General features: G+C 43.5%; 1 protein-coding gene across 3 annotated transcripts in view; it reads right to left on the reverse strand.

Moving 5' to 3' along the window:
- Nucleotides 1-27,574, reverse strand: part of LDLRAD3 (low density lipoprotein receptor class A domain containing 3) — a 116,528-nt gene that overhangs the window by 49,614 nt on the left and 39,340 nt on the right. For 2 of the 3 annotated variants that reach the window (XM_061998514.1, XM_061998513.1), the window contains exons 3-4: nt 14,124-14,249; nt 11,239-11,373 (exon numbers count right to left, since the gene is read on the reverse strand). In XM_061998514.1, the coding sequence (XP_061854498.1) occupies nt 11,239-11,373; nt 14,124-14,249 (261 nt within the window). The remainder of the gene's footprint in view (nt 1-11,238; nt 11,374-14,123; nt 14,250-27,574) is intronic. The other variant, XM_061998516.1, reaches the window with a different exon arrangement.

Consider the following 27,574-nt stretch of genomic DNA (forward strand, 5'->3'; position numbering starts at 1 on the left):
GTGGGGTCCTCCACAGGCTGCGAGTGGGTCTCTGCTTCCCGGTGGCCTCCATGGACTGCAGGGGGACAACCTGCTTCACCGTGGTCCTCACCACAGGTCACAGGGGAGCCTTTCTTCCAGGGCCTAAGCACCCTGCTCCCCCTCCTTCTCCACTGACCTTGGTGCCTGCAGAGATGTATTCACATTCTCACTCCCTATTGCTACTGCAGTTTAGCAACTGCTCAACAACTTCTTCTCAAACATTTTATTCACTAATTGTCCAGGCCTGGGTCAGGTGCAGGGTCCAGCTTAGAACTGGCTGGCCCTAACCCTATGAGCTACAGGGGAAGCTTCTGGCAGCTCTTTGTTTAAAGAAGCCACCCCTGTAGACTACCCCCCCGCTACCAAAAAACCTGGCCCAGGTAAAACCACTACAAAGTTTTAATGCAAGAGCAGCAAAGAAGGGAAAACTAAAATTCAACAGCCTCATCCTTCACAGATTTACAGGTATTGAAATGCTTGGCTGAGAATAAATCTTGGCTTAATCTCCAGCCTGGCAAGAAACTTGCTTTTTTGTGGCAATCTAACTTGCTTATCAAGTTTCACTTGCTAGTTTTAGATCAGGCAAGGTGACATACCTTTCTCTGGAACCTTGGCTGGCAGCTTGCTCAGGGTTTAAAAATTACCCTGAAGCAACTTGTGCTCCACAGTGAATGCAGCACACTGGTATAGCAACTTAAGTGTTACCTGCAATAAAGAAACACAAATGCCATTTGCTTCAGACAGAGAAAGCTCACGCTTCCACTCATCTGTCCAGGACCAGCATTTGGAAGGAGTGCACATGAAGACTCAGTGAGATCACTTTGATATTAACAGCACCTCAGTTGTGAGGTATTGCACCCAAAATTCAGTTTTCCATGCCCTTACTTCTTCTATACGATGACATAACATCATATTTTCTCTAAGGCAGAGTAAAATTGCAGCTATGGCAGTGCAATGAAACCACTCGGAGAAAATCCAGAGTTACTCTAAGCAAATATTTCTCAAAATAACACACACAAAGTGACCAGACTTCTCAAGCTCCCGCACATATGGAGTCACCTCCGCTTCTGAGGGCAATCCTGCATTTCCAGCTGCTCTCCTTCCTACGTGTCAAGTGCATTGCACCAGCAGTTTCTAACTGGAGACATCTGGCTGACTCGCAGTCACTGCATTTATTCTCCTTGAGCAGATGTCAGTAAAACTTTTCAGCAGACTGTCTACACTGAAAACACGCTGCTTTAGGTCAATTACATAGCTAAATATGTATTAAACTGCTGCAACATCTGAACAGAGACACTTCTACACCTGGTCATGTTGGCTTTGCTTGTGGTTTTGCATTTCAGTAAGAATATACACATGAGCTTTGAGAGAGATCATATGTCACAAATTATTCCCAGATATAACTGATTTACTGCTGGCATCCACAGGGAGAAAAGCCAAACCAACCAACCCCTACACTCTGAAGTCTGACACACAGGACACAGATCCGTTTGCCCTGCTCAAACAAGTCTGAATGGCAAAGCTGGTCTTCTACTCAATTTCACTGCTATGCAAAAATTCCACATCCCAACTCCTAAACAGCAAGAAAAGAAAACTCTTGTGCCCTCTGCCCTTCCTCAATAGTTCACCTTGAGAAATCCTTTCTAACTAGTGGTTACAGACAGAACAATGCCAGGCCAAGATTTACAAAGGCACTGAAGCTTAAATTACCCTCAGACATTCTGCTGCCCTGGTTAACATGGGCTGGTGTCAAAGCTCAATTTAGCTAAGTGATAATGCCTCAATCTATGACTCACGTTAACCAACTGGCTAAACAACAAGGTTTGCCATGGCTGGAAGTGCAGGGCTGACAGGCCAGACCTGTTGAAAGGGCCAAGCACACTTCCAGCAGGGCTTGGAAGTGGAATTAAAGGCTGGGCAGGCTGGTCTGATGGATTATGGGTATGTCTGGAAACAGAGGAGACAGCCAAGCTAACTCCCACTCTGCTAGCTAGTGCTTTTCTTCAGCCCTTAATCCTAGAGACATTTGCTGTGTCTCACCATGACACACGTTTGCCATGACAACTACCATTTTCATACAAACATACAAAAAACCATACAAATACAAGTCAAAGATTAACATCTGTGCCTTTTATTTGGATTGCCCCCACTGACAGCAGAAACACTGGCAGTTGGCATCTACAGTCCAGCAACGGGGGCCTTCTGCACAATTCAACGACTGACTTCCCTGAAAAGTTAATGCAATTCAGTAGGCAGGGCATAGTGTGAAGGAGTGGGCATGTTCTACAAGCTGATAAAAAATTTGAGGAAAAAGTATTTGAAAGGAATTTATTTTTGCTAATGAGAGATCAAGTGAGATTTTAATTAGCCCAAGAACAATGGGGACAAAAAGAGCGTCCTTTATTTTTAATTTTTCTTCCTCTACAGAGCATGAAGTAGGTAAAGAAACTGGGTAATCATGTCATCACCTTTTTCTGGAACTGTTAATTAGCCATAAGCAGCATGCAGTGAAGGTGAGAATATCTGGACACAATTATTAAGAATTTGTATTTCATTTCTGCACAGTTGAGAAAAAACTCCATGACATTTACTGATTTTTACACTAGCCAAGTCATCATCTGCTGATAACTGCTTTGAGCTTCAAGCCATCAAAGGTGGCCTGAACCTTTGATCAAGCACCTTCCAAATCTACAAACACTCTTTCAGTAAGTTTGTTACCCATTTGAACATCTGAAGCCACTGCTTGTCTATTTCTGCATTACAGTTGCTTTTAATAGAACAGCTGCTCTCCAAAAAGCAGTGGCCTAACATTCGGGCATCATGTCTATTGTTCTTCTGCCAAAATGCTAGGCCAAAGTGCCTGCAGGAACAACGTGCTGATCCATAATGAGCCCCTTCCTCAGGTACACCCGCTTGTTCTGCAAAAACCCCGGCACTTTCCTTCACGAGCTGAGGAAGCTGCGCAACTTGGCGACTCAAATCCCCTCATACCAGGTGCCTGGGCCTCTACCCAAGATCCTCACATCTGTTTTACAACTACTGCTATTGCAAAGCCTCCATACACAATGAAGTACGAATTCCTTTCTCAGTCCCACTCAAAAGTTATCACACTTCTGAGTGAGTCTGGGACCATCTACACTAACACCTTTGTTATCACCTGCTGTTCAAATGAAGTGATCAGTCATTAATTTTAGGAAGGATGGACTGTTTGGGAGGCAGCAAGGCTCGTGGACTCCGCATGCCATTGAAAGGTGTGCGCAGACAAACTTATCAGTCATCTGAAATATCAGTACCAACTCACATGAACATCTGTCTGCTGTAACTCACCCTACTTTTGGTCTCTGTGCAAATAGGTCATTTTTTTTTTCTTGACAAGAATCCCACAAAGAATCACAGAATCCTAAGGGCTGGAAGGGACCTCAAAAGATCATCTAGTCCAACTCCCAAACCAGAGCAGGACCACCTAGAGTAGGTCACACAGGAACTTGTCAAGGCGGGTGTCATGGTTTAGCAAGGAGCTGGTTTTGCGTGGTAACGGGGAGGGGGTTGCAGTGAAGACCCGGTAAAGAGTTTGCGGACTCTCCCCCGGCTCTTGGGTTCAGACCCACCTCCGGCCCGGCTGGGCCAATCTGGCGCCTCTGCCATCACTACTTAAGGACAAGAATTTGAAGTGCTTGGGAGGAGGTGTAAGAGTGGTACAAGATGGAGGCGACCATGCAGACCCCACAGTCAGAGAAGGAGGAAGGAAAGAGGAACACCAGACCAGAGACCCCTCTGCAACCCATGGTGAGAACACAGGCTGTGCCCCTGCAACTCATGGAGGGCAATGGCAGGACTGAGAGCCACCAGCAGCTCCGTGTGAGTGCATCCAGACACGCAAGAGACTGTGTGAGGAGGTGGCCATGGTGCAGGCCGTGCTGGTTCCTGCGTGCCACAGAGCAGTCCCACACGAGAGGCAGAGAGGAGCTGCAGCCTTTGGGATGAACACACATTGGAGCAGCCCATGCAGGGCTGCTGTGTGTGTGAGGTATCCCACAGACATGCAAGGAGGACTGGTGCGGAGCCCTCCTGCCCTGAGGAGAGACAAGCGACAGAAGCCATCAGGAACAGACTGACTGAAACCCCCATTCCCTGCCCTCTGAGCCGTTCAGCGTGAGAGTAGATAAAGACACCGGGATCAGGGCTCTGAGCCCGAGAAGAGGGGAGGGGTAGGGCGAAGGTGCTCTTTAAGGAGCTGGTTGTACTCTTCATCATTGTACCACTCTGTGTTGTTTTGTGTTGGTTATGTTTTGAGGTTTTATGGTTCTGCTTTAGTTGGTGTTGCATTAAATTATTTTCTGTTTTCTTCCCCAAGCCGAGTACCCTGCTCTGTTTTGTCCTGGACCATAAGCGGCAATTAAGCCCTCCCTGACCGTTGGCAATTCTCAAGTCTTTGATAATTGAGTCTAATTGTGGTCTTTTGTGCCCTGATGGGCCTAAACCATTACAGTAGGTTTCAATGTCTCCAGAGAAGGAGACTCCACAATGCCTCTGGGCAGCCTGTTCCAGTGCTCTGTCACCCTCACAGTGAAGAAGTTTTTCCTTATGTTCCTTTGGAACCTTTTATGTTCCAGCTTGGACCCATTGCCCCTTGTCCTATTATTGGACATCACTGAGAACAGCCTGGCTCTATCGTCCTCTACGTATTTGTAAACAGTAATGAGGTCACTCCTCAGTCTCCTCCAAGCTATTGAGCCCAGCTCCCTCAGCCTTTCATCATAAGGGAGATGCTCCACTCCCTTCATCAGCTTTGTGGCCCTGTGCTGAACTCTCTCCAGCAGCTCCCTGTCCTTCTTGAACTGAAGGGCCCAGAACTGAACACAATATTCCAGATGTGGTCTCACAAGGGGAGGGTAGAGGGGGAGGAGAATCTATCGATCTACTGCCCTCCCCCCAACACATCCCAGGATGCCATTGGCCTTCTTGGCCACAAAGGCACATTGCTGGCTCATGGTCATCCTGCTGTCCACCAAGAACCCCAGGTCCCTTTCCCCTACACTGCTCTCTAACAGTTCATTCCCCAACCTGTACTGGTACATGGGGTTGTTCTTTCCCATATGCAAGACTCTACACTTGCCCTTGTTGAATTCATTAGATTTCTCCCCACCCAACTCTCCAGCCTGTCCAGCTCTCATTGAGTGGCAGCACAGACATCTGGTGTGTCAGACACTCCCCTCAGTTTCGTATCCTCAGTAAACTTGCTGACAGTGCCCTCTGTTCCCTCATCAAGGTCATTAATGAATATATTAAACAGTACTAGTCCCAGCACTGACTCCTGAGGGACTCCACTAGACACAGGCCTCCAACTAGACCCTGCCCCATTGAACACAACTCTCTGCCTTCTTCCCTTCAACCAGTTAACAATCCACCTCACTACCTGATCATCCAGTGCACACCTTCTCAGTTTTTCTGTGAGGATGCTGTGGGAGACAATGTCAAATGCTTTACTGAAATCAACATAAACCACATCCACTACACTGCCGCCATCTATCCACATGGTTACATCTTTATTAAAGGCTGTCAGGTTGGCGAAACATGACTTCCCTTTGGTAAAAAACCTTGTTGACTTCTCCTAATGACCCTTTTGTCCATTACATGCCTGGAGACAGCCCCCAGGATAAGCTGTTCCATCACCTTTCCTGGGATGGAGATGAGACTAATTGCTCAATAATAAATAATCTTATGAGAGAAAAAGAAAAGAAGCAGCAGCCTGGACTTTAACGGGGAATGGAGGAATAAAGAAGAGAAGGAATTCATAGCTGACAAAAAAATTTCCATCTAGCAAGTATTATAAAACAGGGATACTAGAGAGCTAATATGCTCAGGCAAAGCCTTCATTTAATAAAACAATGTGACATTTTATTTATATCCTTCCTTAGGTTTCTGCTTCTATTTAGTCTGCCTCTGAGTATTAAATTCCTGCTGTAGGCTAAATCTACACTAAGCAGATGCACAATAATTGCAAGTTCAACTTCAGTTAGAAACATAGAGTCATAGAATGGTAGAGGTTGTAAGGGAACTTTAGAAATCATCTAGTCCAACCTCCCTGCAGAAGCAGGTCAACCTAGATCAGGTTGCATAGGAACTTGTCCAGGCGGGTCTTGAAGACCTCCAAGGAAGGAGCCTCCACAACCCCTCTGGGCAGCCTGTGCCAGGGCTCCCTCATCCTCACAGTGAAATAGTTTTTTCTTATATTTAAGTGGAACTTTTTGTGTTTCAGCTTCATCCAATTACCCCTTGTCCTGTTCCTAGATACAACAGAAAAAAGGAATGCCCCAACCTCCTAATACCCATCAATTAGATATTTGTAAATATTAATAAGATCCCCCCTCAATCTCCTCTTCTCCAGACTAAACAGCCCGGGTTCTCACAGCCTTTCCTCATATGAAAGATGTTCCAGTCCCCTGATCATCTTGCTGGCCCTGCATTGGACTCGAGATCTCCACAAGTTCTCTGTCCCTCTTCAGCTGAGGATCCCAGAACTGGACACAGGACTCCAGGCCTCATAAGGGCAGAGGAGAGGGGGAGCAGTGCCTCCCTTGACCTGCTGGCCACACTCTTCTTGATGCATCCCAGGATGTCATTGACCTTCTTGGCCACAAGGGCAGTTTACAGGCTGAGTCAATAATGACTCAAAGAGAGACTCAGTAAAAGGAAATGTGTGCAGTCAGGATCAGACCACAAAGCTTTGGGATGTCTAAGTGAAATTCTGAAATTCCCAGATGCTGTGGTACCCATCTGCCACATGCAAAGGGCTAGTTACAAGTTGCATACAGAGCAAGATGTTCTGGGAGCTATTTACGTTTCATAAATTAGATTTTGTGGTGTTTCCTTGAAATTTAGAGTTCGTCTGTTCCACTTGGCTGTCAGTTCTAAACCCCATTTTGCATTGCACCTCAATTGTGCAAACACCAGCAGTTGGCCAGAGTGTTTACCATTACAGCCAGTCCCTTCCCAACCTCATCTCACTTATACCTACACCCACAGAAATTATCATTACAAGGTTTATATTATCTAGTAAAGATTAATTTTAACAAGTCAGCCTTTTGAACTCCTTTCCATTTGTTTGACACAGGGTCAGATTTTTCATTTTTTAATAAGCTGACAATTTTTATACAAGCAATTCATACATGTCACAGCAGAAAGAACAGAAATTTCTGACAACTGTGTATCTTCTAAATCTGTTTTAGAATATTGGGGTATATAAAAGTCCTAGCAACAAAAATCAATGAAAAATATGCAAAGATTAAAAAAAGGACATATCCACATGTGTGACAGTGGACACAATCACATACACTGCAGGAACACATGGCAGGAACCAACTTCAAGACACTTGCAAAGCATTTGGTTTATAACTGGAGCACAACAGAACTCTTTACTAACAACAGGAGAGCTGGAATTGTAGGAACGTGATTGAAGCCAAGAGCCTCTCTAACAGCACCAGTCAGAGGGACTTGCAGCAACAAAACCCCTTGTCCTAGGCAAGACAGTTTGAGCTAATAAAGGTATTTAGCAAACTTAGAAGGAAAGAAAAGAAGGACCAGGAAAGGAAAAGGGGTTTGAATCCAAGTATCCAGCATGGTCTTGTTGGAGTTACAGCTTTCTAGACTAAACATACAAAATGGAGGAGAAACTACAGGAACAATCACTCTGAAGACATCTTGATAAAAAGCAATTAAGTGAAGAAATTAAATACAGTCCTAGAGCTGAACAAATATACATGGTTGCAAAATATTAAGGAGGAGGAACTGCCTTCCAACTGAGTGGATGCCTGTGGCAGAGCAGGAAATGCCCCCAGTGACAGGCTGCCTGAGGAGTATACCCAGAGTAGCTGCTGCAGACAATCAGCACTGTCAGCTAACTCTAGGCACAGGGAGAGCTCTTAAAGGAGTAAGAGGGGAAAGAAATAATATAGGGAAGAAGAATTTTCCTGGAGTAAGGTCCATTAAGTATAGAACAAAAGCAGAGACTTCCCATGACTGGAACAATGCCCTAGGAAAGAGCAACCCGTATCTGTGTCTGGTGTGGCTAATGCAAGCAGTCATATCCTCCACCCAGTCCCAGGACTCAGGCACACACTTTGATGAGTATACCATGTTCCAGACTGAAATGTCGGGCTGTACTACTTTAGTGCTGGAAAGCAGAGATGACCAAAGCATAGCTGGGGTGGGACTGAAGGAACAGCTCTGAAGCTCACCATTGCAGCTACAATGCTCATTTACCAATGGTAGGAGAAAGGAGGGTAGGAACTTGTTCTCAATAATTATACCTTCATCCCATTTTCACGAATAAATCCTGGGGCTTCTGCCTCCTTCCCCTCAAACGATTCCACCCCTGCTTACAACTGAAATCAATCTCTATCACCTTCCAGCTTCAGGTTCTTCTCACACTGCAGCATGCAAAGCTGTTACTCATCCAGGACAGCACATTCTCATTTTTCAGTCAGGGGTCACATTCCTGTTTTACTGGCCTGCAGTGCCCCTTCTTGATAGAAAGAATCTTTATGCGTGGAAGAGTATCTGACACAAACCAAACTGATATGTTATTGGAGCTTTCCAGTGACGACAGCAGGATAAAGGAGGCATTTGAAGTTCATGGAAGAGTAGGAAGAGGTGTTAATCTAAAAAGCTTGTCAGTATACCCAAGAGCAGGAGGAAAGCAAAGTACCAATTAATAATTCACACTTCTGTTCCATGTGTTACCATAGTATCTCAATCAAATATTTGCAAACTGTTTGACTCCTGACACCCCCTGAAGCAGATAGGCAGGATGAATCTCTACCCCAACCAGCCAGGACATCACTCTAGGGGCATTTTGTTTAGCCCATCTATGCCCCCTCTTCCCTGTTTGTTCAATGGTAGTGATGACACTATCATACATCAGTTCAGAAGCAAAATGATTTCTAAATCAACACACATTTATATCAAAAAACAGAACACAAGGGCAATCTCTGATATCAGACTACATTCAGTGACATTGAACTAAAGCTACCACATTTGACACAATAACATAAGTTACCATGTGGGAAGAAAACCCTCTATCTTGATTCTACAATACCATACATATTTGCTTTGCTCCAAGTACCCAGAGCACTTGAGTTCTAGTTAATGACCAGGATTCCTGGGTACTGTGTTAACAGGAAACTCATTGTAATTAATTAGATCTGCTGTAGAAAGAATTGTGAGAAGTGAAAGACTGCCCACAGTAGCCTCTAATTGTCAATTAACACAGAGTAGTTGGTGTGTTGGAAACCTGTCCAGACACATCCATAGCTGCAAGCTCCAGAAGGAATCATCATTTACATTCCAATCGGAAGTTGAGCACATTATGCTGCTTAATCATTGCTTTGAAAGACAGGTAACAGGAGCATCACTTACAGATGGTGAAATGGCAACTCAGGGAAGTTCTGAGTTGCAGAATGGCAACCACACACGCTCCCCACAACCAGCATTTCACTTTCCCAACCCTGTACTTGGAATCTTTGTTTTTTTTAACAACAAAACGCCCACAAACCATCACTGCTCTGGTGCTAATGAGAGAGTTCCGTCCTCCTTGTTTGGGACTCTTTCACACACAGAATCACAGAATCTTAAGGGCTGGAACATAATTACTTTGCTTTACTCTCTTACTAATCTGACTTTTCCAGAATGAGCAAAGATAGAGACAAAAGTAAAGGCTTGGTAGAAATACAGCTCTTTTCTTTTCCTGAGCCTGACAGTCACTTTCAAAAGCAGATTGTCATGACAACAAACAACCTGGAGGAAATCCAGCCAATTAATCCGCAGAGGAAGCATTATCCCGACCTTGGAAAAGAATACTGCTGCTTTAATCTTCAGAAGTCAAAACGAAAAAGAAACCCAACAAGAAACCTTACCACCCAAATTAATCTTATTAGTCTGCCTCTAGGCCTGTAGTGAAAACACATTCAGTGCTCAGCATAGGGCCAGCAGCACTAGGGCAGCCCCAGTCTCTCCTGGGCAGGGGCAGGTCTGACTCTGTGGGCTCCCCTCTGAGCACAGCAGAGCTGTGTTCTCAGGCTGCCATGAGCCCAGCATGACCCCTGCAGCCCTCACATATGGAGCCAAAGGAAAGAGCTCACAGGCTGGGCAGAGGAACAACATAGAAGAGACTATCACATACTACTGCTATAAACCCTGCTCTGTTGGCATTGCTGTTTTCCCTCTTTCCCTGTGAGCTGTCAAGAGTATTTATCACCATGTTAAGCTCAGAATTATTTCCTCTTCCACAAAGAACTAAATCATCATTGCAGCTAGATATTGAAAGCATTCTCCTTCAGCTTCCCTGATTTCTTCTTCCTTCATACCTTGCTCTATCTCTCTTCATGTGTCCTGCTTTCTGTAAGCCCACGCACATTGCATCTCCCCTGCAAATACCCAACTCCCGTTTTTTGCCTGCTCTGATCTCACAGTAGTAACTCAGACATTAAAGCATTTCACAGTTGATGCCCAATACACATCATTTGAGCCTTAAGTCACTCTCATGTACTTCATGTTTTATAAAATACTGTGGTATTAAGTTATAGGAAACCAAACTGAGGAGCACTAGAGGTAGACTCAGAACATAATGAAAAAAATGTCAGATTATGTTTTGAGATTCTCACGAGACCCAATACACAATAATCATCAAACTAAGATTTTCTTCCCCGTCCTCATCCATTTCTCCAAATACAGAAACAAGGAAAGGTAGGAATAAATTCTTGTCCTGCAGTGAAACATGCCTCTCAGAAAGCAGCTGAGCAGTGAAGATCTAAGGCTTTATAAGCCTACATGGGCTTACTCATCTGGTAAAGACACCGCCACACCACTTCAAACTGAAGTTTTGTTATTGTTCCCTCTGGGTCCAATCCATCCCTCACGGAATTCATTAAACGGGTTCCCACCAACTTCAGTGAGCACTGGATCACAGGTTATAAGCACTTCCTGCAGAAGCACATTTGTACTTCTGAGAAGAAGACACCAGTCTTATGAGCACTCAAAATGAACTGTATGCACACACACGCACTCAACACGTTTCACTGTCATTACCTGCAGAACTGGGAAATCATAGCTCTAGCCAACATGGGGGAAGCCAATGGAATCCTATTTTGTGCTGAGCCTGTTCTGCATTCACTGGAGCTGCTGTAACATTGCAGAACAGAAGGAACCCCTCTGTGCCTACCTTGAGGGTTTTCACAGCTCTCTTCATCACTGTTGTCCTGACAGTTGTTCTGACTGTCGCACACGAAGCTTTTATCGATGCAAAGGCCATTTTTGCAGTGGAATCTGGCAGTAGAGCAAAGCAAGGGATTTGCTGCTGCAGAGAGAGAAAGTGAGATCTACCATTAGAAATTCTCTTACCCAGGCAGTGAAATAGCCATTAAGCAATCAACAACAGGTCACAACTCAACAGTTAGTCATTTGCTGGATGTGTGGGAGTAACTTGGCAATCAAATCAACCTTGTCTCTCTAAGCAGAGAGGGCTAAAATTCCCAGTTCGTGAGAGATTCATTACAATCAGCAGAGATTCAGTCCACTCACAGTTGTGCTGAGCCTTCTGTTCACTTTCACAAATGCCCCCATCACTATCACTGTTCGGTGCTCAGCATTTGCTCATACTGAAGACATATGGAGGTAGCACTGCCTGACATAAACACTGCTTGTTGTTTTCCCTTACAACATACTCAGATTAGCTCAAGTTTTGTAAGACAAGCCAACAACCCTGGCTGAGAACTGCCATGCAGTGGTTTACCTCTGCTTCTGTCTTTTTCCACCTTTGCCTCCCTAATTTGAATTGATACAATGTCAACATTGGCATTTCTCAGCTTCTCACTGTTTTAATTTCAACTCCTCCTTTAAGAATACTGTGTACATTACAGTAGCATCCAGAAAATGCTTTCAGATAAAGTCCAGTGTTGTACAGAGAGAAAACCAGCATAATATTTAAGCAGACTCATTTAGGCAGTGCAGACTTCCCACCCATACCAAATCCAGCGTTATTATGTTGTAAGATACTATGTCTAGTTTCATTTAAAGCTTGGAGCAGTGCAGTTTTCAATACTTCTAGCAGATTACATCACAGCTTCAATACATCTCACTGTCAAGGAGGTTTCCTTGATATTCATCTTCGTTTTCGCCTTTCTAATGTCATCACTCTTGCCTTTGCAATAGCCCAGCATAAATAACTACACAATCCCTCCTTGATCAGTGTTTGCACCCTTCATATATAGCCTTATCTTGCAGCATAGTCATTGCTTTGCTGTGATATGCCTAATTTAGCAGTTCTTAATATCTCCTCGTAAATCAATCTCTCTGCCCCTTAATCATCTTTGGCACTCCTCTCTGAACTCCCACCAGTGCTCAGTAATGAGGTGACTCAAACAGAATGCAACTTTCCAATTGAAAACCTTAAAAAAGCTGTTTAGATGCCTTGTCTGCTTCAAAGTGCTTCTCTGCCAAAATAATAAAGGGGATTACAGTTCCCAAATACTAGCTGGCTTCCTATTTTTAAGGTAGTTCTTACTTTCAAGAGTAAGAGTCTTTAAAAAAACCCATAAAACTTTAAAAGTCTGCTATGCAGAGAACCTGCAGTATTTATTACAAACACTTCCAACTCCTCCAAAAGCACATTTATCATGCACATGTTAAATCTCCTTTGGTCTGAAACTGCTGTACACGTGCAGAGAACACTCATTTTCCAGGTCACTTTAGGGCCTATGGTGTTGTTCCTCTATGTAAGCAGAACAGTGAGTAGACATTTGGATATGCCAGGCTCGTACTGCAACAGCATGGAGCGAGAGGGAGATCAGTAGCAGGTTCTCAGCAGCAGTAAGGCCCTGCTGGAGCTACACACCACAAACTCATGGAAATGGTGTCTTTTATAACCACCTCTATAAGCTGGTGCATTTTTAGTTGAGACCTGTCACTTGTCAGACCAATATCTCAAAGGGATTCAAAGCACTTTTGTCAAAACTTCTCTCTAGTTCAGTTATTGCTTAGCATGGCCCAAAGTCATCTCCTTAGCCTTCAATCTCCTCTCTCTAGCTTCACCTCCTCCACAGAGGTGCTGTCTTGTTGCCACAGGCCTCCTGGGGCCTGAGCAAGGCTCTCTAGGCCAACAACAGATGGCACCTGGGGAGATATTCATGTGCTTTCCCCCAGAGCAGGAAGAAGAAAGGCAAGTCTGCCAAGAAGCAGACAGTGATGGATCACTGTAAAGATCCCTCCTTTTGTTATATTTGAAAGTTGCTGTCTGTTGTCCTCCCCTTGAACTTTAAATGTCATTAAAAGGGAAAACTCAGCATGCTCCAACAAGAGAATGAGCAAGTATTTGCTGCAAGCTTCCACCTACAGACTCATAGTTTTACCACCTCCTGGTAACAACAGCAGAGCTGCTGGATCAAACAGAACCTTTTCTCACAACTCTGAGATAGCCCTGACAGACTTACAAACTAACTAGCCACACACAAGGAGTTTATTCCCGAGCCATGTAGCATTTCAGATGACCTCCCTGCTGCAACTCCTCTGCCAGCTGCTGAAGAGCAGTTCAGGCTAGTGCATTGGCAGGCATGTCTGACTTTGAGAACCTCCTCCTTTGCAAGAACCTGTTTCACCAAATAACCCTTGTTGTTTGAGAATATGTATATACAGAGGAACCTAAATATGTCAATGAACAAACAGATCATATTCTTCAGTGACAAGAAAAGGCAAATCAAAGTGAAACAATTTAAATTCATATTCAGTATTTGCCCAATTTGAGTTAGATCTGAGTATGTATAGAGAACTTGCTCAAAGAAAACATGCAGCTTAAATCTCATTTCAAAGTTATAAAGGGGCTTGAAGTATCATACAGCTGTTGTACACAACAAGACTGAGTTGGACCTTAAAAAAAAAAATAACAAGAGGCTGACATTTACAAAGTAAAAAGCACAAGGATCATCTGGGTCATAAGTGACAGGGAGAATATTAGACTCAGAAACTAAAGGTTAACGAATGCCTCCTCTCCAAGTAGTCTTAATGAGCTGGAAGCAAAAGAAGCACTTCAGCTCTGAGCAGGCTCCCACTTACTGCAGTTTTCCTCATCGCTGCCATCAGGACAGTCCTCAAAACCGTTGCAGCGGAAGCGGCCAATGATGCAGTGGATCCCGCTTGCACAAGGGAAGAACGTAGCACCACATTTGGATTTGACTTTCGCTGGGAAGAGAAATAGACAGAAGAGGGTAAAGATGAGGGAAACAATTTACAAAGGTTAGAGAGACATGTGAGGCAGTCCAGGGCTGGGTACTTGAGGCAGCATTGGTGGCACTGATGTCAGCTGCCTTCCAATCAGCTGGATTAGTATCCCCTAGCCTGGAGCTATATGTCCTGCTGAGTCCACAAACACCAAGTAGCAGCAAAAGTCTAGGTTTTACACACCCCCAAGCTTCTTTTGCTTGCTCAGAGAAGCCAAACAGTGAAGAGCCTGAGGCAGAAAGACGTAATGAATGTGGTAGGAAGTTCAGAGAATTTGGGATGTGGAGGCAAACTTGGGCAAGGTCAAGTGTACAAAGAACAGGGAGAAAGAAAGGAGAAATAAGAGATATCAGGTGAGTTAGCACCTCTGTGAGAATAAGAAACACAAGAGATCTTCATTTACGTATCTTTCAGGCTGCTAAAATCACATTCAAAAAAGAAAATGCTATAATTAACACTACCTTTATTCAGCATGTTTTATATTAAATTGGGTGCAAAAGGAACATGAGTTGTATGGATTGCATCTCTTGCTGCATGTCCCTCCATCACTGCTTATACAGTTCCTCAGGACAGAAACTACATCTATTTCATAGTACCAACACAGCTATTCATGTAACACTAAACACTAACAATAGCATAAAAATGTGTTTAACATACGATTACAGAATCACATTATGACTGAGTGCTTCACATTTTTTACTTCACTGCACAGCAACTCTTCACAGCAAGAAGAGAACACTGCCCCCAGCTAGAGTGATACAGATGCTTCCACCATGGCACTCAAGGCAAGCACCATTAAAGTCTTGTGATACCACCAGCCTAGAAAAAAGCAACTCCCAAAGTAGAAAAACAATTTAATGAGACGTGTGGTTAAGAATTTTTTTTTTTCTTCCCTTTTGCTTTTTCAAATTAGGACATCTCTAGAGATGGGCACTGGAGCTGGGCAAGGATCTAGAGCACAAGTCTGATAGGGAATGGCTGAGAGCCCTGGGAGTGTTCAGTTTGGACAAGAGGAGGCTGAGAGGGAGACATGATCACTTTCAGCAACTCCCTGACAGGAGGTTGTAGTGAGTTGGGAGTCAGTCTTTTCTCCCAAGTAACCAGTGACAGAACAGGAGGAAACAGCCTCAAGTTGCACCAGGAGACGTGAGGAAGAACTTTTCCCCTGAGAGGGTTGTGAGAGTTGGTGGAGTCCCAATCCCTGGAGCTATTGCAAACCCGTGGAGTTGAGGTGCCGAGGGACATGGGTTAGGGGTGGGCTTGGCAGTGTGAGGGGAGGAGTTGGACTCAATGAGCTTAAAGGTCTTTTCCAACCAAACAATTTTATGGTTCTATGACATGATGGACCACAACACAGAATTCAGAAAGGGCACCCCAGAGCAGAGCTAGGCACTGCGGGAGGAACATACACACCAGTAATTGCAGAAAGGTACGTGCAGTCCAATGCAAACACATAGTCATGTCATGCATAGACCATTGATAACAGAACACCTGAAAAGCAGCAAGCTCAGTCACTTGTGTGCCTTTCAAGTACATTTTCCCTGCTCCTACAGCAAATCTATATGGCATGTTTGTAACTCCCAGGTTTTGAGGCATGACAGATCCAGAGATCCCAGCAACAGGCAGTCTTTTGTGTAACTATATGGCACATCAATGCATCAACCCGTGCAGTTTTATACAGTCAGGACAGGTCAGGGACAACTGGAGTAAAGACAAAAAAAGGTGTAACCACGGGGACAAACAGCTTCAGCCTTAATTTGGGAGGAATTTCCCTTATTTCAGGGTCAAAAACCAAGTGCTGCTGTAGCAAACCCTTCTTCTATCACTCAGCAGAGTGCGTGAAAACTGTTACAAGCCACAGCTACAGTAACTCCCGCTCAGGTCCTCCAAAAGGCCTGAAGTTCCTCTCTCACATGTTTTTTCTGTACTAGTAGTTTTCAGTTGGCATTATGAAGTGTAAAATAGGACGTATCACAGACCTTCACACATTCAACTAACACTTTTTGAAGAGTATCTAAGGCTCACTTGGGGGGAAAAATACACAAAAACACTGAATCATTACTTTGTAGAAAAGCAGGTGATAAATTACCCTGTGCTTAATACCACTGGCAGTGGAAAACCCTCAGCCAAGACAGCTGAGCCCCTGCAACTCCTCACAAAACTTCAAAGAGCACCTTCTATGTTTAGAGGCAGACTGATCTCAGCTAAATCATTCAGTAGCCACATGGCCTGAGGCAGTACCATACCCCCAAGTCTTTAAACAAAACACCTCAAGAGGGACTCCCAGACCCTCACAAAAGCAAGCAGTGGGTGTTAGGATTTGCCCAACACTCTGCACACTAACCAGCTCCTAGCTGCTGCTGGGAGCATGTGAGGTGCCTAATGCTTCCCATGTTATGTTTGTGCTGTTGGTTTTCTAAAAGTTAATATATTTTTGAAAGCATATAGTCCATTTATATCCCCCAGACCAAATAAAAAGGAAGCTGTCCAGAGGCAGTTGAGAGATGCACCTCAGAAAAGGGCGAATCATAGAATGGTAGGGTTGGAAGGGACCTTTAGAGATCATCTAGTCCAACTGTCCTGCAGAAGCAGGTCAACCTAGATCAGGTCGCAGAGGAACATATTAGTTTTGCTCCTGTTAACATTTATCGAATCCCGTTTTTCAAGACAGGTTCCCTCAGTCGTTTGGCATCTAAATTCAGAGGCTATCAACTTCCTGGCAAGAAAACTCTAGTTTAGAATAACTGTTTATCAGAAGAGCACATAGTAGAAACCACAGCCCAAAACCAAGAGACTAACACCTTCAAATTACCTCTAAGCTTCCCTCTTACATAAAATCATAGAATGGTAGGGGTTGGAAGGGACCTTTAGAGATCATCTAGTCCAGCCTCCCTGCCAAAGCAGGTCCACCTAGATCAGGTCACGCAGGAATGTGTCCAGGTGGGTTTTGAAGATGTCCAGAGGAGACTCCATACCCTCCCTGGGCAGCCTGTGCCAGGGCTCCCTCACCCTCAGAGTGAAATAGTTTTTTCCTTATGTTTAAATGGAACTTTTGTATTCCAGTTTCTTTCTTCCTGTCACCACATACAACAGAAAAAAGTGTCCCAATCTCCTGACATCCACCATTTATATATTTGTAAGTATTAATGAGATCCCCCTGCAGTCGCCTCTTAACTAGACTGAACAGCCCCAGTTCCTGTAGCCTTTCCTCATAAGGAACATAGTCCACTGATTTGTATTGCTTTTTAAACTTGTGAGAAATAAAAATCAGCAAATAAAACCCCAATGTAATTCTCCCTATTTGCAACAGGCATGATATACACACAAACCAATCCCAATTTCCACTTACATTAGATTCCCTGGAAAGATAAAAGAGCATTTCCAATGCCACAGTGATTCATTCATCACACAGCTAGCTTTTTACTAGACACAAGTCTCCGAAACAGAATACGGTTTTCCAAGTTCCAATTCTAGACACAAAATGCATTTCTCATATGCTGTGCATAAATGCAGGAAAAAATATAAATCAGTAGTGGTTTAGTCCAAGCCACATTCCCCAACTCCAGGGAACTCCAGTGGGGAATTTCTGCTTTACTTTCAATTGGACATCCTTCTAGCCCTCTGGCACAGTCTTCCCAAGGCTTTCAAGCAAGTGTTGTTTGGTCATTGCTCATACAGTTCCCGTGGAAAGCACAAACATTTCTTCCTGAGCAGAAATGAAACTCCTCATTCTTATCTCTGGAGACAGCCTTGGCATGAAGGGGCTACCCACGTTCTTCAGCTCTTTGGCAACCTCACAAGTACCAGGTGTGTACACCAGCAGCACAACTGCCTGCAGCAGATTCATGTGCTGCACTATAGTACTCCTCTGCAATTCCTACACTCATTACCTGACCTGTGAAAAAGGTTTTCTTCATCTTTGCTCATCATTGTGCCTTCCTCTGCACAGCTCTCCAGCTTTCAGGTAGCTCTGTATGTGAAAAGCTTCACATTTATTTAACAGCAGCTGCCTATTTGGCTCCCTCTGTGACTTCAGTGATAAGCATTCAAGGACAGCATTATCTTTGCAATCTACATCCTTCTGTTATACTTTGCTGAAATGGGCTCAAGGTAATAAAAAATTACTAGGATATCAGGAAGTGATAAAAGAAAAAGTGACCAGTTAAAGAAAGGGGAGACACTGGTTCTTTTCAGAGGAACCAGCATGTCCTCCCCAGTCCAGGTCTCCAGAACCTAATAAACTGAGATCACACAGTGGAGTGGAAGGGGTGAGGACTGACAGACTTGAAACACAGCAAGACATCACACAACAACTTCCCTAACTGACTCTAAAGAAAGACCACTCCAATAGTAGATCCAGTCTGGATCCAAATACAGATACATTGCAAGTACAAAGCCCACTCCAAATAAACTGGCATTCCAGCACTTTGTGAATCTGTGGTAGAAGAGGATCAATTCACCCCAGCTTTACTCCTCATCTGTTACATGGTCATGGCAGAGCAATCTGGGACTGGACCATCAATATCAATCTGTATTTACCTTCCACAAAGGGGATTCACCATGGTATATCGACAGAGGTGCCAGGGAACCATCATGCACTGGAGAAGCCTCCTCAGACTCCATTCATTAGCCATGGGAAGAAACTGCTCTTCACTAAAATAATATTATCATCTCTTAAAATTCAAACATTACTGTAAGGGTGAGGAGCACTGGCACAGGCTGCCCAGGGAGGTTGTGGAGTCTCCTTCCTTGCAGGTCTTCAAGACCCACCTGGACATGTTCCTATGCGACCTGATCTAGGTTGACCTGCTTCTGCAGGACAGTTGGACTAGATGATCTCTAAAGGTCCCTTCTAACCCCTACTATTCTATGATTCTATGAAGCAAGTGGTGAAGCTGGTGGCACAGCACTGCTGGCCACAGTATAAGTTTGCTAACTGTTCCCCCCAGGCTGGTTTGCTTAAGTGAAGGAAAATTATTTTGGCAGTTGTATGCGTGAGTGTGTGAAGTCGCTCCTTATGCTACACAGAAACCAATCCTGCCACCCACTTCTTTTGAAGCTCTAAAAAAAAAGTAACTTCCCATCAGGATGGGTTGTACATCCCACTGAAGATGTGACAGTTTGTAGGCACAGCTCTACAACATTAACAGAAAAACATTTTGCTATCTTTAGGGTACCAAGTGTGAAACAGTACTATTTTTCAAAAAGTGTAATCCATTTTGTTATTTCTCAGCAGAGATGAACAACAGCAGAGGGGAAAAAGAAAAAAAACCACAGGTTTGGCATATACTGTGTAAAGCCTTATTCTGTATATAGATACTACCCTGTATAAAAGCAATTCTGGTGCTCTTGACTTGGTTACAAGGACTTAAAATCTGATTAGAAGGTTACAACAGATTGTCTGTGATGGGCAGGTGATTTTTTTGTTTCCATAGACTGAACAGCAAAGATATCAGACGTCTTCTTCAGTTATCAGCAAGTAAAGTGCAGTTATGGATCACAAATTTGAGGAATACAGCCAGGACAATATGGCATGGCCCAACTTCTTGGAAAAAACTTTGTCGCACGTCACTACATGTACACATGAACCTACTGTTTAGTGCAGTAAAAACATACAGCTGTGTCCTACTCTAATGACACAGTGCTCACAGAGAAGGCATCATAAATTCATAGCAGGCTGTTTCTCTTACAGAAGCCAGTACAGAGTCTTGCTAATGAAATTTTAGGGAAGAAATCTTGAATTGCTGCTGTTGATCTAGGTACTCCACACCTCCAGCATTTCACAGGCAGGTACCGTGAACTCGGTCCTGCTTCCTGCATGCAGTAGATACAAACGCATGCACAATGGGACTCCACGGGATGCAGCCATCAGGGCAAGCACACTCCCTCCATTTAGCTCTACAGATATTTTTAGTTTGAAATATTTCTCATTTATGTACAATCTGGGCAGACACTTTGTGACAACCTGCAGTAGAAGGAAACTGCAGGGTACTTCAGCATCCTTGAGCTCAAATCCCTACCTTACAACCCCTCCTGGTAGCAATCTGCCAAAATAACTTTATGCTGCTTCACACCCATGTCTCAGTACATCAACAGCTGATGATTTATTCAGCTAATCAAAACTTGACTACTTTCATGCGACAAGAGCAACACTCCAGACAGGAACTGTTGTGTGCAGATGCTGCATTACTGCAGAGCCACAGAGAGGTATTTTTCTGACTTTGACAATGAATCACCTTAAACTTCTGTGCTGCATTTGATTTCTGTTGAGAGATGCCATAGCCACATCAGACAGCTCTGTAAATCTAGTGTCTCTTAACACACACGGCAAGGTACAGCAGTTAAGAGTCCACTAGAAGGAGTTCAAGGTACCATCATTTCAGCTTGTCCCTGCTCTTTGAAAAACAGGTTTTACCTTCTATTTACAAAGAAGAGACAGACCGATTTTAAAACATTACATAACACAAGTTGGATGCCACCAGGATACAATCCCCTTCACTCCAAGAAATGAGACAAACCCTAACCCAGTTACTAGAAACAGTCATTGTGAGTTAGTTAATTGCTGTTCAGACCCCACAATATTTGCAGTTCAGTTCCCAGTGGGAAAGTCCCAACTACCTGCAGCCATTCAGCTGCCTCAGCACAGAAGGCAAATGCACCATTTGTTGGCTCACAGGGCTTTTCAACAATGCCATCTTGCATATTGACATGGAGAACTTTCCCTTCCTCTGCTTGCTTTTTGCTATCTAGAAAATAGTCAGCAGTTCAGTACTATTCCCAGGATAAAATCCACCTGCTATACCAAAAGTTCTCTAATCCAAGACAAAATAACTGTTTAACAAGTTTTGATCCAAAACACAGACAAATACAGAACACTCGTTGCACCTACAAAAATCCCTTGGGTCACTCTTACCTTTTCACCTTGATTAGCCTCTTGGGTGAAAGAGTTGCTAGTCATAAACTGTTAATGTAAACTCAGAGAAAGTGAGCCCAAAAAGTACTCTAAAATAAAGGCATATTTTTAAAAGCAGTGAAATTAGTCCCATAGGAAACATCAGAGGTCGCCTCCAACACAGAAAACTGTCACTCTCTTATGTAAGCAATATTTACACTATAGTTTACAGTAAGAGAAGAAGGACAATACTGAAATAGCCAAAGGAGTCTGCTGCCATGAAGAGTAAACTGTTTCCCTTGAAAAGGGGAAAAAGAGAAAGCACTTCAGACTTGGGTTACTATGGATCACTGGCCTTTACTTCTTGCCAGACAGTAAGGCCTTAAAGTAATCTTTCACAGACTAGAGGTCTATGTTTCAGTCCTTCAACATCATCACAAAGCAGATGAGATGTCAGAAGAGCGCATAGACAAAAGGCTTGGTTTTAAGACATTCAGTAAAGCAATTTCTCACTAGAAGACGTATTTTAGAAGTTTCTACTCATTAAACAACCTGAACAATAATATCAGACAAAAGGACAGATTCTAAATCAGTTGCTATGGCATACAAACGAAGCACAATGCCCAAGCTGTGAAGTTACTCACGATGCATACAGGCAGAACAAAACACTGCCCTTAAGGAGCTTCAGCAGCAAGGGGATCCCTCCTCAGAGGCCATCACTACCATCCCTCACTCCACCTGGGCTACCAGCTACCCCAACCTTTCGATTTCAGTTGTGCCCCGATTCCATCCAATCGCTCAACCTGTCTGTTTCCAAGGTCTCCAATCAGCCTATTTACTGACCATCCAGAGGATTAACAATTAGCACTACAAACCCTCTTGATCTCCCTGAACAAAAAGTTACCAAATATAAGTAGCTATTGCACTTGCTCTTACTCATTTGTAAATTAATGCAATTGAACTTTAAATGAAACATTCACCATGTTCACTTAATTATAAATCTTATTATAACTACCAAGTATTTGGTTGCTTAACCATGAGTAAAAACAAGAGTTAATTCCAGTGTGATATTCCAAATTTGAGTCATCTGCATAAGCAACAAAAACATCAGCAGCTGGCTTACAGAATCTTCCCAAACCATGCAAAGCTCATTTCATGCACTGTTTAATATTCAGCTTTGCTGAAGAATTCTGATGCTTGTCACCTACCTGCAACACATATTCCAGTTTTAACCAGGAGGAGACTTACAAGCACCCGGTGATCATAAGTTGTGAATGGAAGTCCAGATGTCTTCCACAGGTGTATGTTTAACTGCTACAATATATACAACTGCTTTTACAGAGGAATTCCTAGCTTTCTGCTATATATTCTAGTTATTTACAAAAAGGAAAATAGTGTTAATTTCATTAGCCTTCTACACAAATTATTGCTGGAGTATAAACAAGAACAGGACCGCTAAAGACTGTTTGCATATAGTTTTGTAAGACTGCTGTTTGCACATCCCCTGGCAGCTGGAATCCCAGCACATCACTGTGCTGCTTCTGCTAACAAACACACAAAATCTACTCTGAGTGCAGCTTTTCATTGTCATGATCCTTCTGAGTTACAAGCTCTGGTAGAATGCTTCTCTCTTTCTTAGTTCTGGCCTTGCCGTTCCATTTTCTATTCATAGGTTTCCTTATAGGCTTGTGCTTTCTCCACAGACACTTAAAGTGCACTAGATGGAGATGTAGTGTAAGGTAGGGCATCACAAAAGTAGACTATTAGTCCTGTTTATACAGACAGTTAAACTCCCAGATCAACTGTCAACAAAACCACAAACCCCACGCTTCTACTACTTGACATAGATTTTAGCAGGAACACAGTTTTAAAGCATTCAAGTTACTGTAATTATACCAGTTACTTTACTGGAATGCTATTATATTTATTTCTATGCCTTTTATTTTGTTCCTTGCACCTGTATCTTCCTCCTTCATGCTCATGGGGGAATCACAGAGCACACTGAATCAGTCTTTGACGACCAGCTGGGTTATTTGTACCAATCATTTATCTGTCTTTGGACACCTCCATCAGCAGCAGAGGCTTGTCACCATCTCCAAAACTGCACACAGCCAAGGACCAAAGTTCACAGCCACCTCTGGTGAATCCTGTGAACCATGTCACAGTCACTCCACACTTCCCAAGTAAGTGAGTAGATTGATGAACTAAATAGAATAAGCTCAGCTCCAATACTTCTTTTGAGTGGTGACAGAATGAAAAGACAAAAACTTCAAATGTGATAAAATGATTTTGATGATGGAGATCCTTTTTTTTTCCCAAGTGACAGGTTGCTAAACCACTCACTTGCAAGTATTTATTACTCGCTTCTTTATCTTCTTCCATAACATAGTGAGCTTTGACGCAAGACATATAACACAGTTCTTCAGCTCACAGTACTACGAACTGTTAGTTAGCAAGTGAGAATCCAAACTTATCAGAACACAGCACTGGAAACTTCTAAAAGCTAAAGTTCTCTGGCTAGCAATGACAGACTGCAGCAGATGAGATGACTTCACCCTTACACATGATAGGGTAGTCCAACAAAATTAGTGCACATTTGCAATGTTGGATTGTAATCCCAGGAATCTGAATGCACCCCTTGAAAACATCAACCTGCTCCTATCTTCCATAACGTTAGCCTTAGTTAACACTAGGCTTTAACTGATGCTGTAAGAATCATTTTTTGAGAGTCACTGAGATATTAAACAATCCAAAGTCGGCAACCTTTAAAGAGGGGCAGGATTAGTCCTACCCAGGTCTTGGCCTACTGCTGTGTTTCTAGAAGATCTCATCTGGTTTAGACAATCTCCCTTGAGCTAGGCAGACATTTCTCATTAACACAATGCTGCAGTTCCTCCTTTGGTGCACTGAGCTCTGCTTGTTGTGCCCAAAGCCTGGTATTTGAAAGGAGAGCAGCCCCAGTTACTGTGTGCCCTTTATTCCTGTACATGAAAGCCATTAATTAGACTGACTCTGCTGAGCAGCTAAACCCAGGCAAAGTACCTTCAGCTGTGATAATTGTACTATCATAACAAGCAGTCATTAAATAGCTTAGCAATTGCAGAACTCACTGTCTGTACAAGACCTCTTCCCTCTGTCTTTTAATGTGGCTACTAGATCTGCTTACTTATTCCCAGCAGTGTGGAAGTCATGACTTCAACTATTCTCACAGCAAAGCATAAGGAAAGGTGAGGACACAGACTGTCACCAGGATGATTTGGGTTGATAGTAATGACTGCTCACTAGTGAATTTTGTCCATGCTTCCATTTTAATTTGGGGGCTTACAAAGGGAAAAGCATGAGTACATGCAGTGCTACAATGTAATTCCAGCCTGTGATGATGCTGTAGAGCCAGCTGGAGGCACATTCATTGAGGGCAAACAACAGCATTTTTTAAGTTGTGGGGTTTTGGGTTTTTTTTGGTTGTTTTTTTTTTGTTTGTTTGTTTCTTTCTTTGTTTTTAAAGCAGTGAAAAGCAATAAATCTAAAGGCTTTCTGAAATCTACCCCACAAAAGGGCAGGACAGGGCAGTCTGACCGTCCTCATCTGAGGCCTCCAGGTCTTATTACATGGGTTTGAAGCTGGTGCAGTCCCCATTCAATCCCTCTCCTTCCTCCTGCAGGCTGCACCAGGCAGTGGGGGAGTTTTCGTACTCAACAGCTTCTCCAGTGACAGAGCAACTTCTTCAGCCATCACCTTGGTTTCAGCAGCCTTTTTTGTTTTTTAAATAATTTCCACTCCTCCAATGATGTGAAGCTTGTAATAGTTACATTTCTACAAAAACTGTCTCTTTTGTGGAAACTGGATGCAATTAAGCCAGTCAAAATGCACCTGAACCACAGGTCTAAAGATGAAAACTGCACTAACCTGCCTTTGTTCTGTGAGAGTTTCAGTTTTCCAACTGAAAGGATTTAGAGCACAGGAAAAGATTCTTCACATAATCTAGGAAACCCAGGTTGCTAATTGAAGAGTGTGGGCTTTATTTCACATTCTTGTGAAAGACTCTTTGTACCTCACTCGCAACAGTGTGTAATCCTCACCAACGCTTGCCCACAGACTCTGCTCCTGGATGTGTGGAGCAGTTAAACCTGTTGCAAGTGAACACCAGAGGGAGCAGTAAACTCTTGTCAGAGAGGTAGTTTTCAAATTGGAGCTGGAACAATGAGGCACAGAAATCTTAAAAATGGTTATTGTAGGCTGCATTTTCAAACTACAATATATTACTAATCCAGTCTCACTCCCCAGCATTGTAGGGCCAATGAAGAGTAAGAGCAAGCGTGCAGATACCAACACTTCGAATGATATAAGCTTTGTTGTGCCACATCTCCCACTCCCCCACACCACCTCCCGATGAAACCAGATTATTTATGAAATCTTCTTAAACTATAAAGCATTTAAACAAAATGCTATGTGCATTCAGATTACATGGAACTGAAAAAAACCCACCCAACACAGAAAAGAGAGACACAGAATAATGGAACAAGAAAAAAACCAGGGCATTTCAACTATATATAGACAGAATTCAAACTCTACAGGGTAAAGCCAAGAACATGGTTGAGACACCTAAGAGGAGATGGAATCAAGGATTTGTCAGTCTCTTCTCCTGAGCTACAAGTGACAGGACAGGAGGAAACTGCCTTAAGATACCTCAGGGAAGGTTTAGATTGGGAACAATTTCTTCCCAAAAGGGCTGTCCAGCCTTGACACAGGCTGCCCAGGGCCATGGTACAGTCCCCATCCCTGGAGGGATCCTAAAGCCATGTAGCTGTGGGACATGGCTCAGTGGTGGCTGTGGCAATGGTGGGAGAATGGTTAGACTCAATAAGCTTAAAAGTCTTTTCCAAACTCAATGATCCTGTGATTAACATGCCAACATGGAAAAGTAATTACAGCACTATCTCAAGTATTATTTTACAAAATGTGACAAATAGAGTTAAAAATGCTTGCAAAAACAACAAGGGAAGCATGGTTACAGCCATAAAACCACAGATGAGAAAAAAACTCCCACCACATATTAATAAAGGTCCCCACCAACTATTTTTTCAGAGACTGATCATAAAAAGAAAAATTAACTTTTCTCAGGCCTTCATCTTTCAGTGCACCATGCAGCCTACGGGACCTAAGAGTTCCTAGGGTGTTCACCACCTTGAGCCTGGCTTCCACAGGGGTTCCAAAAATCTGACCAAAAAAACTGTTTCACCTTTATGCTTGTGTTGAATGAGCAACGATTGCAACTGGAAACGAACTGTGAGAGACAGAAGACACGAGAATACATGGCGCCAAGCCTATCCTTGTACAGAATGTTTTTCTAGCCCACAGCTTACATACACTCTTAAGCCCCTGGATTAATACAGCTAGTCACTGTATTCACTGTGTGCTGCCCAGAGCTGAAAAGACAAATTTGACATGTAAGAAATGGCTCTCAGAGGAGCCATGAAGGCAAATCTAGCCTCTGTGTGTTTGGTGTGTCTCTGATTCTGGCTGCTGTCAAGGCAGGCACTTAGCACGCTGATGTGCCATGCCTGAACCTGTACCATCTGCTGCTCCTTAGATGGAAGAGGCAGCCACATGCCAGCTTTCCACTAGCTCAAGTCAAAAAGCTGATAAAAGCTGCTTTCAGTGCTCACATTGTTCTTTCTGCAATAATCTAACACAAAGATGTACAAAGAGCAAAGAAAAGAGGAAATGATGACAGAGTAAATTATGAGCTTAACTAAGAACATTAGTGTACTCCTAAATCTCAAGATGGATGCAGGTCCATCCTGAAAGGAAGGCAGGACACAGGTCTTGGCCCCAAAGGAATATGTCAACAGGTAGACACAAAGGTCAGTGCTAAAGATAATCCATTTTCACAGAATCACAGAATCTCAAGGGCTGGAAGGGACCTCGAAAGATCATGCAGTCCAACCCTCCCTGCCAGAGCAGGACCACCTAGAGTAGGTCACACAGGAACTTGTCCAGGTGGGTTTTCAATGTCTCCAGAGAAGGAGACTCAACAACCCATCTGGGCAGCCTGTTCCAGTGCTCTGTCACCCTCACAGTGAATAAATTGTTCCTTGTATTTCTTTGGAACCTCTTGTGTTCCAGTTTATACCCAGTGCCCCTTGTCCTATCATTGGTCAACACTTTCCTCAAAGTGAAAACAGAGAGAGAACAGAGTGGTTGGCCGCATGCAGCTGCCACCTTGAGCAGGTGTGGGTATATGCCTGGTGTGCAACCAGAGTAGGATTTAGCAGCTGTGCAATCAACACCTATATGCTTCACAGGAAAGTCCCAAGGCAGAGATTCTACATTTGCCAAGAGCAGCCTCAGCTTCCATTACAAATCATCTACACAGCTAAAAAGCAGTAGCAGT

Source organism: Colius striatus, chromosome 6 (genome assembly GCF_028858725.1).
Source record: "Colius striatus isolate bColStr4 chromosome 6, bColStr4.1.hap1, whole genome shotgun sequence".
NCBI lineage: Eukaryota > Metazoa > Chordata > Aves > Coliiformes > Coliidae > Colius > Colius striatus.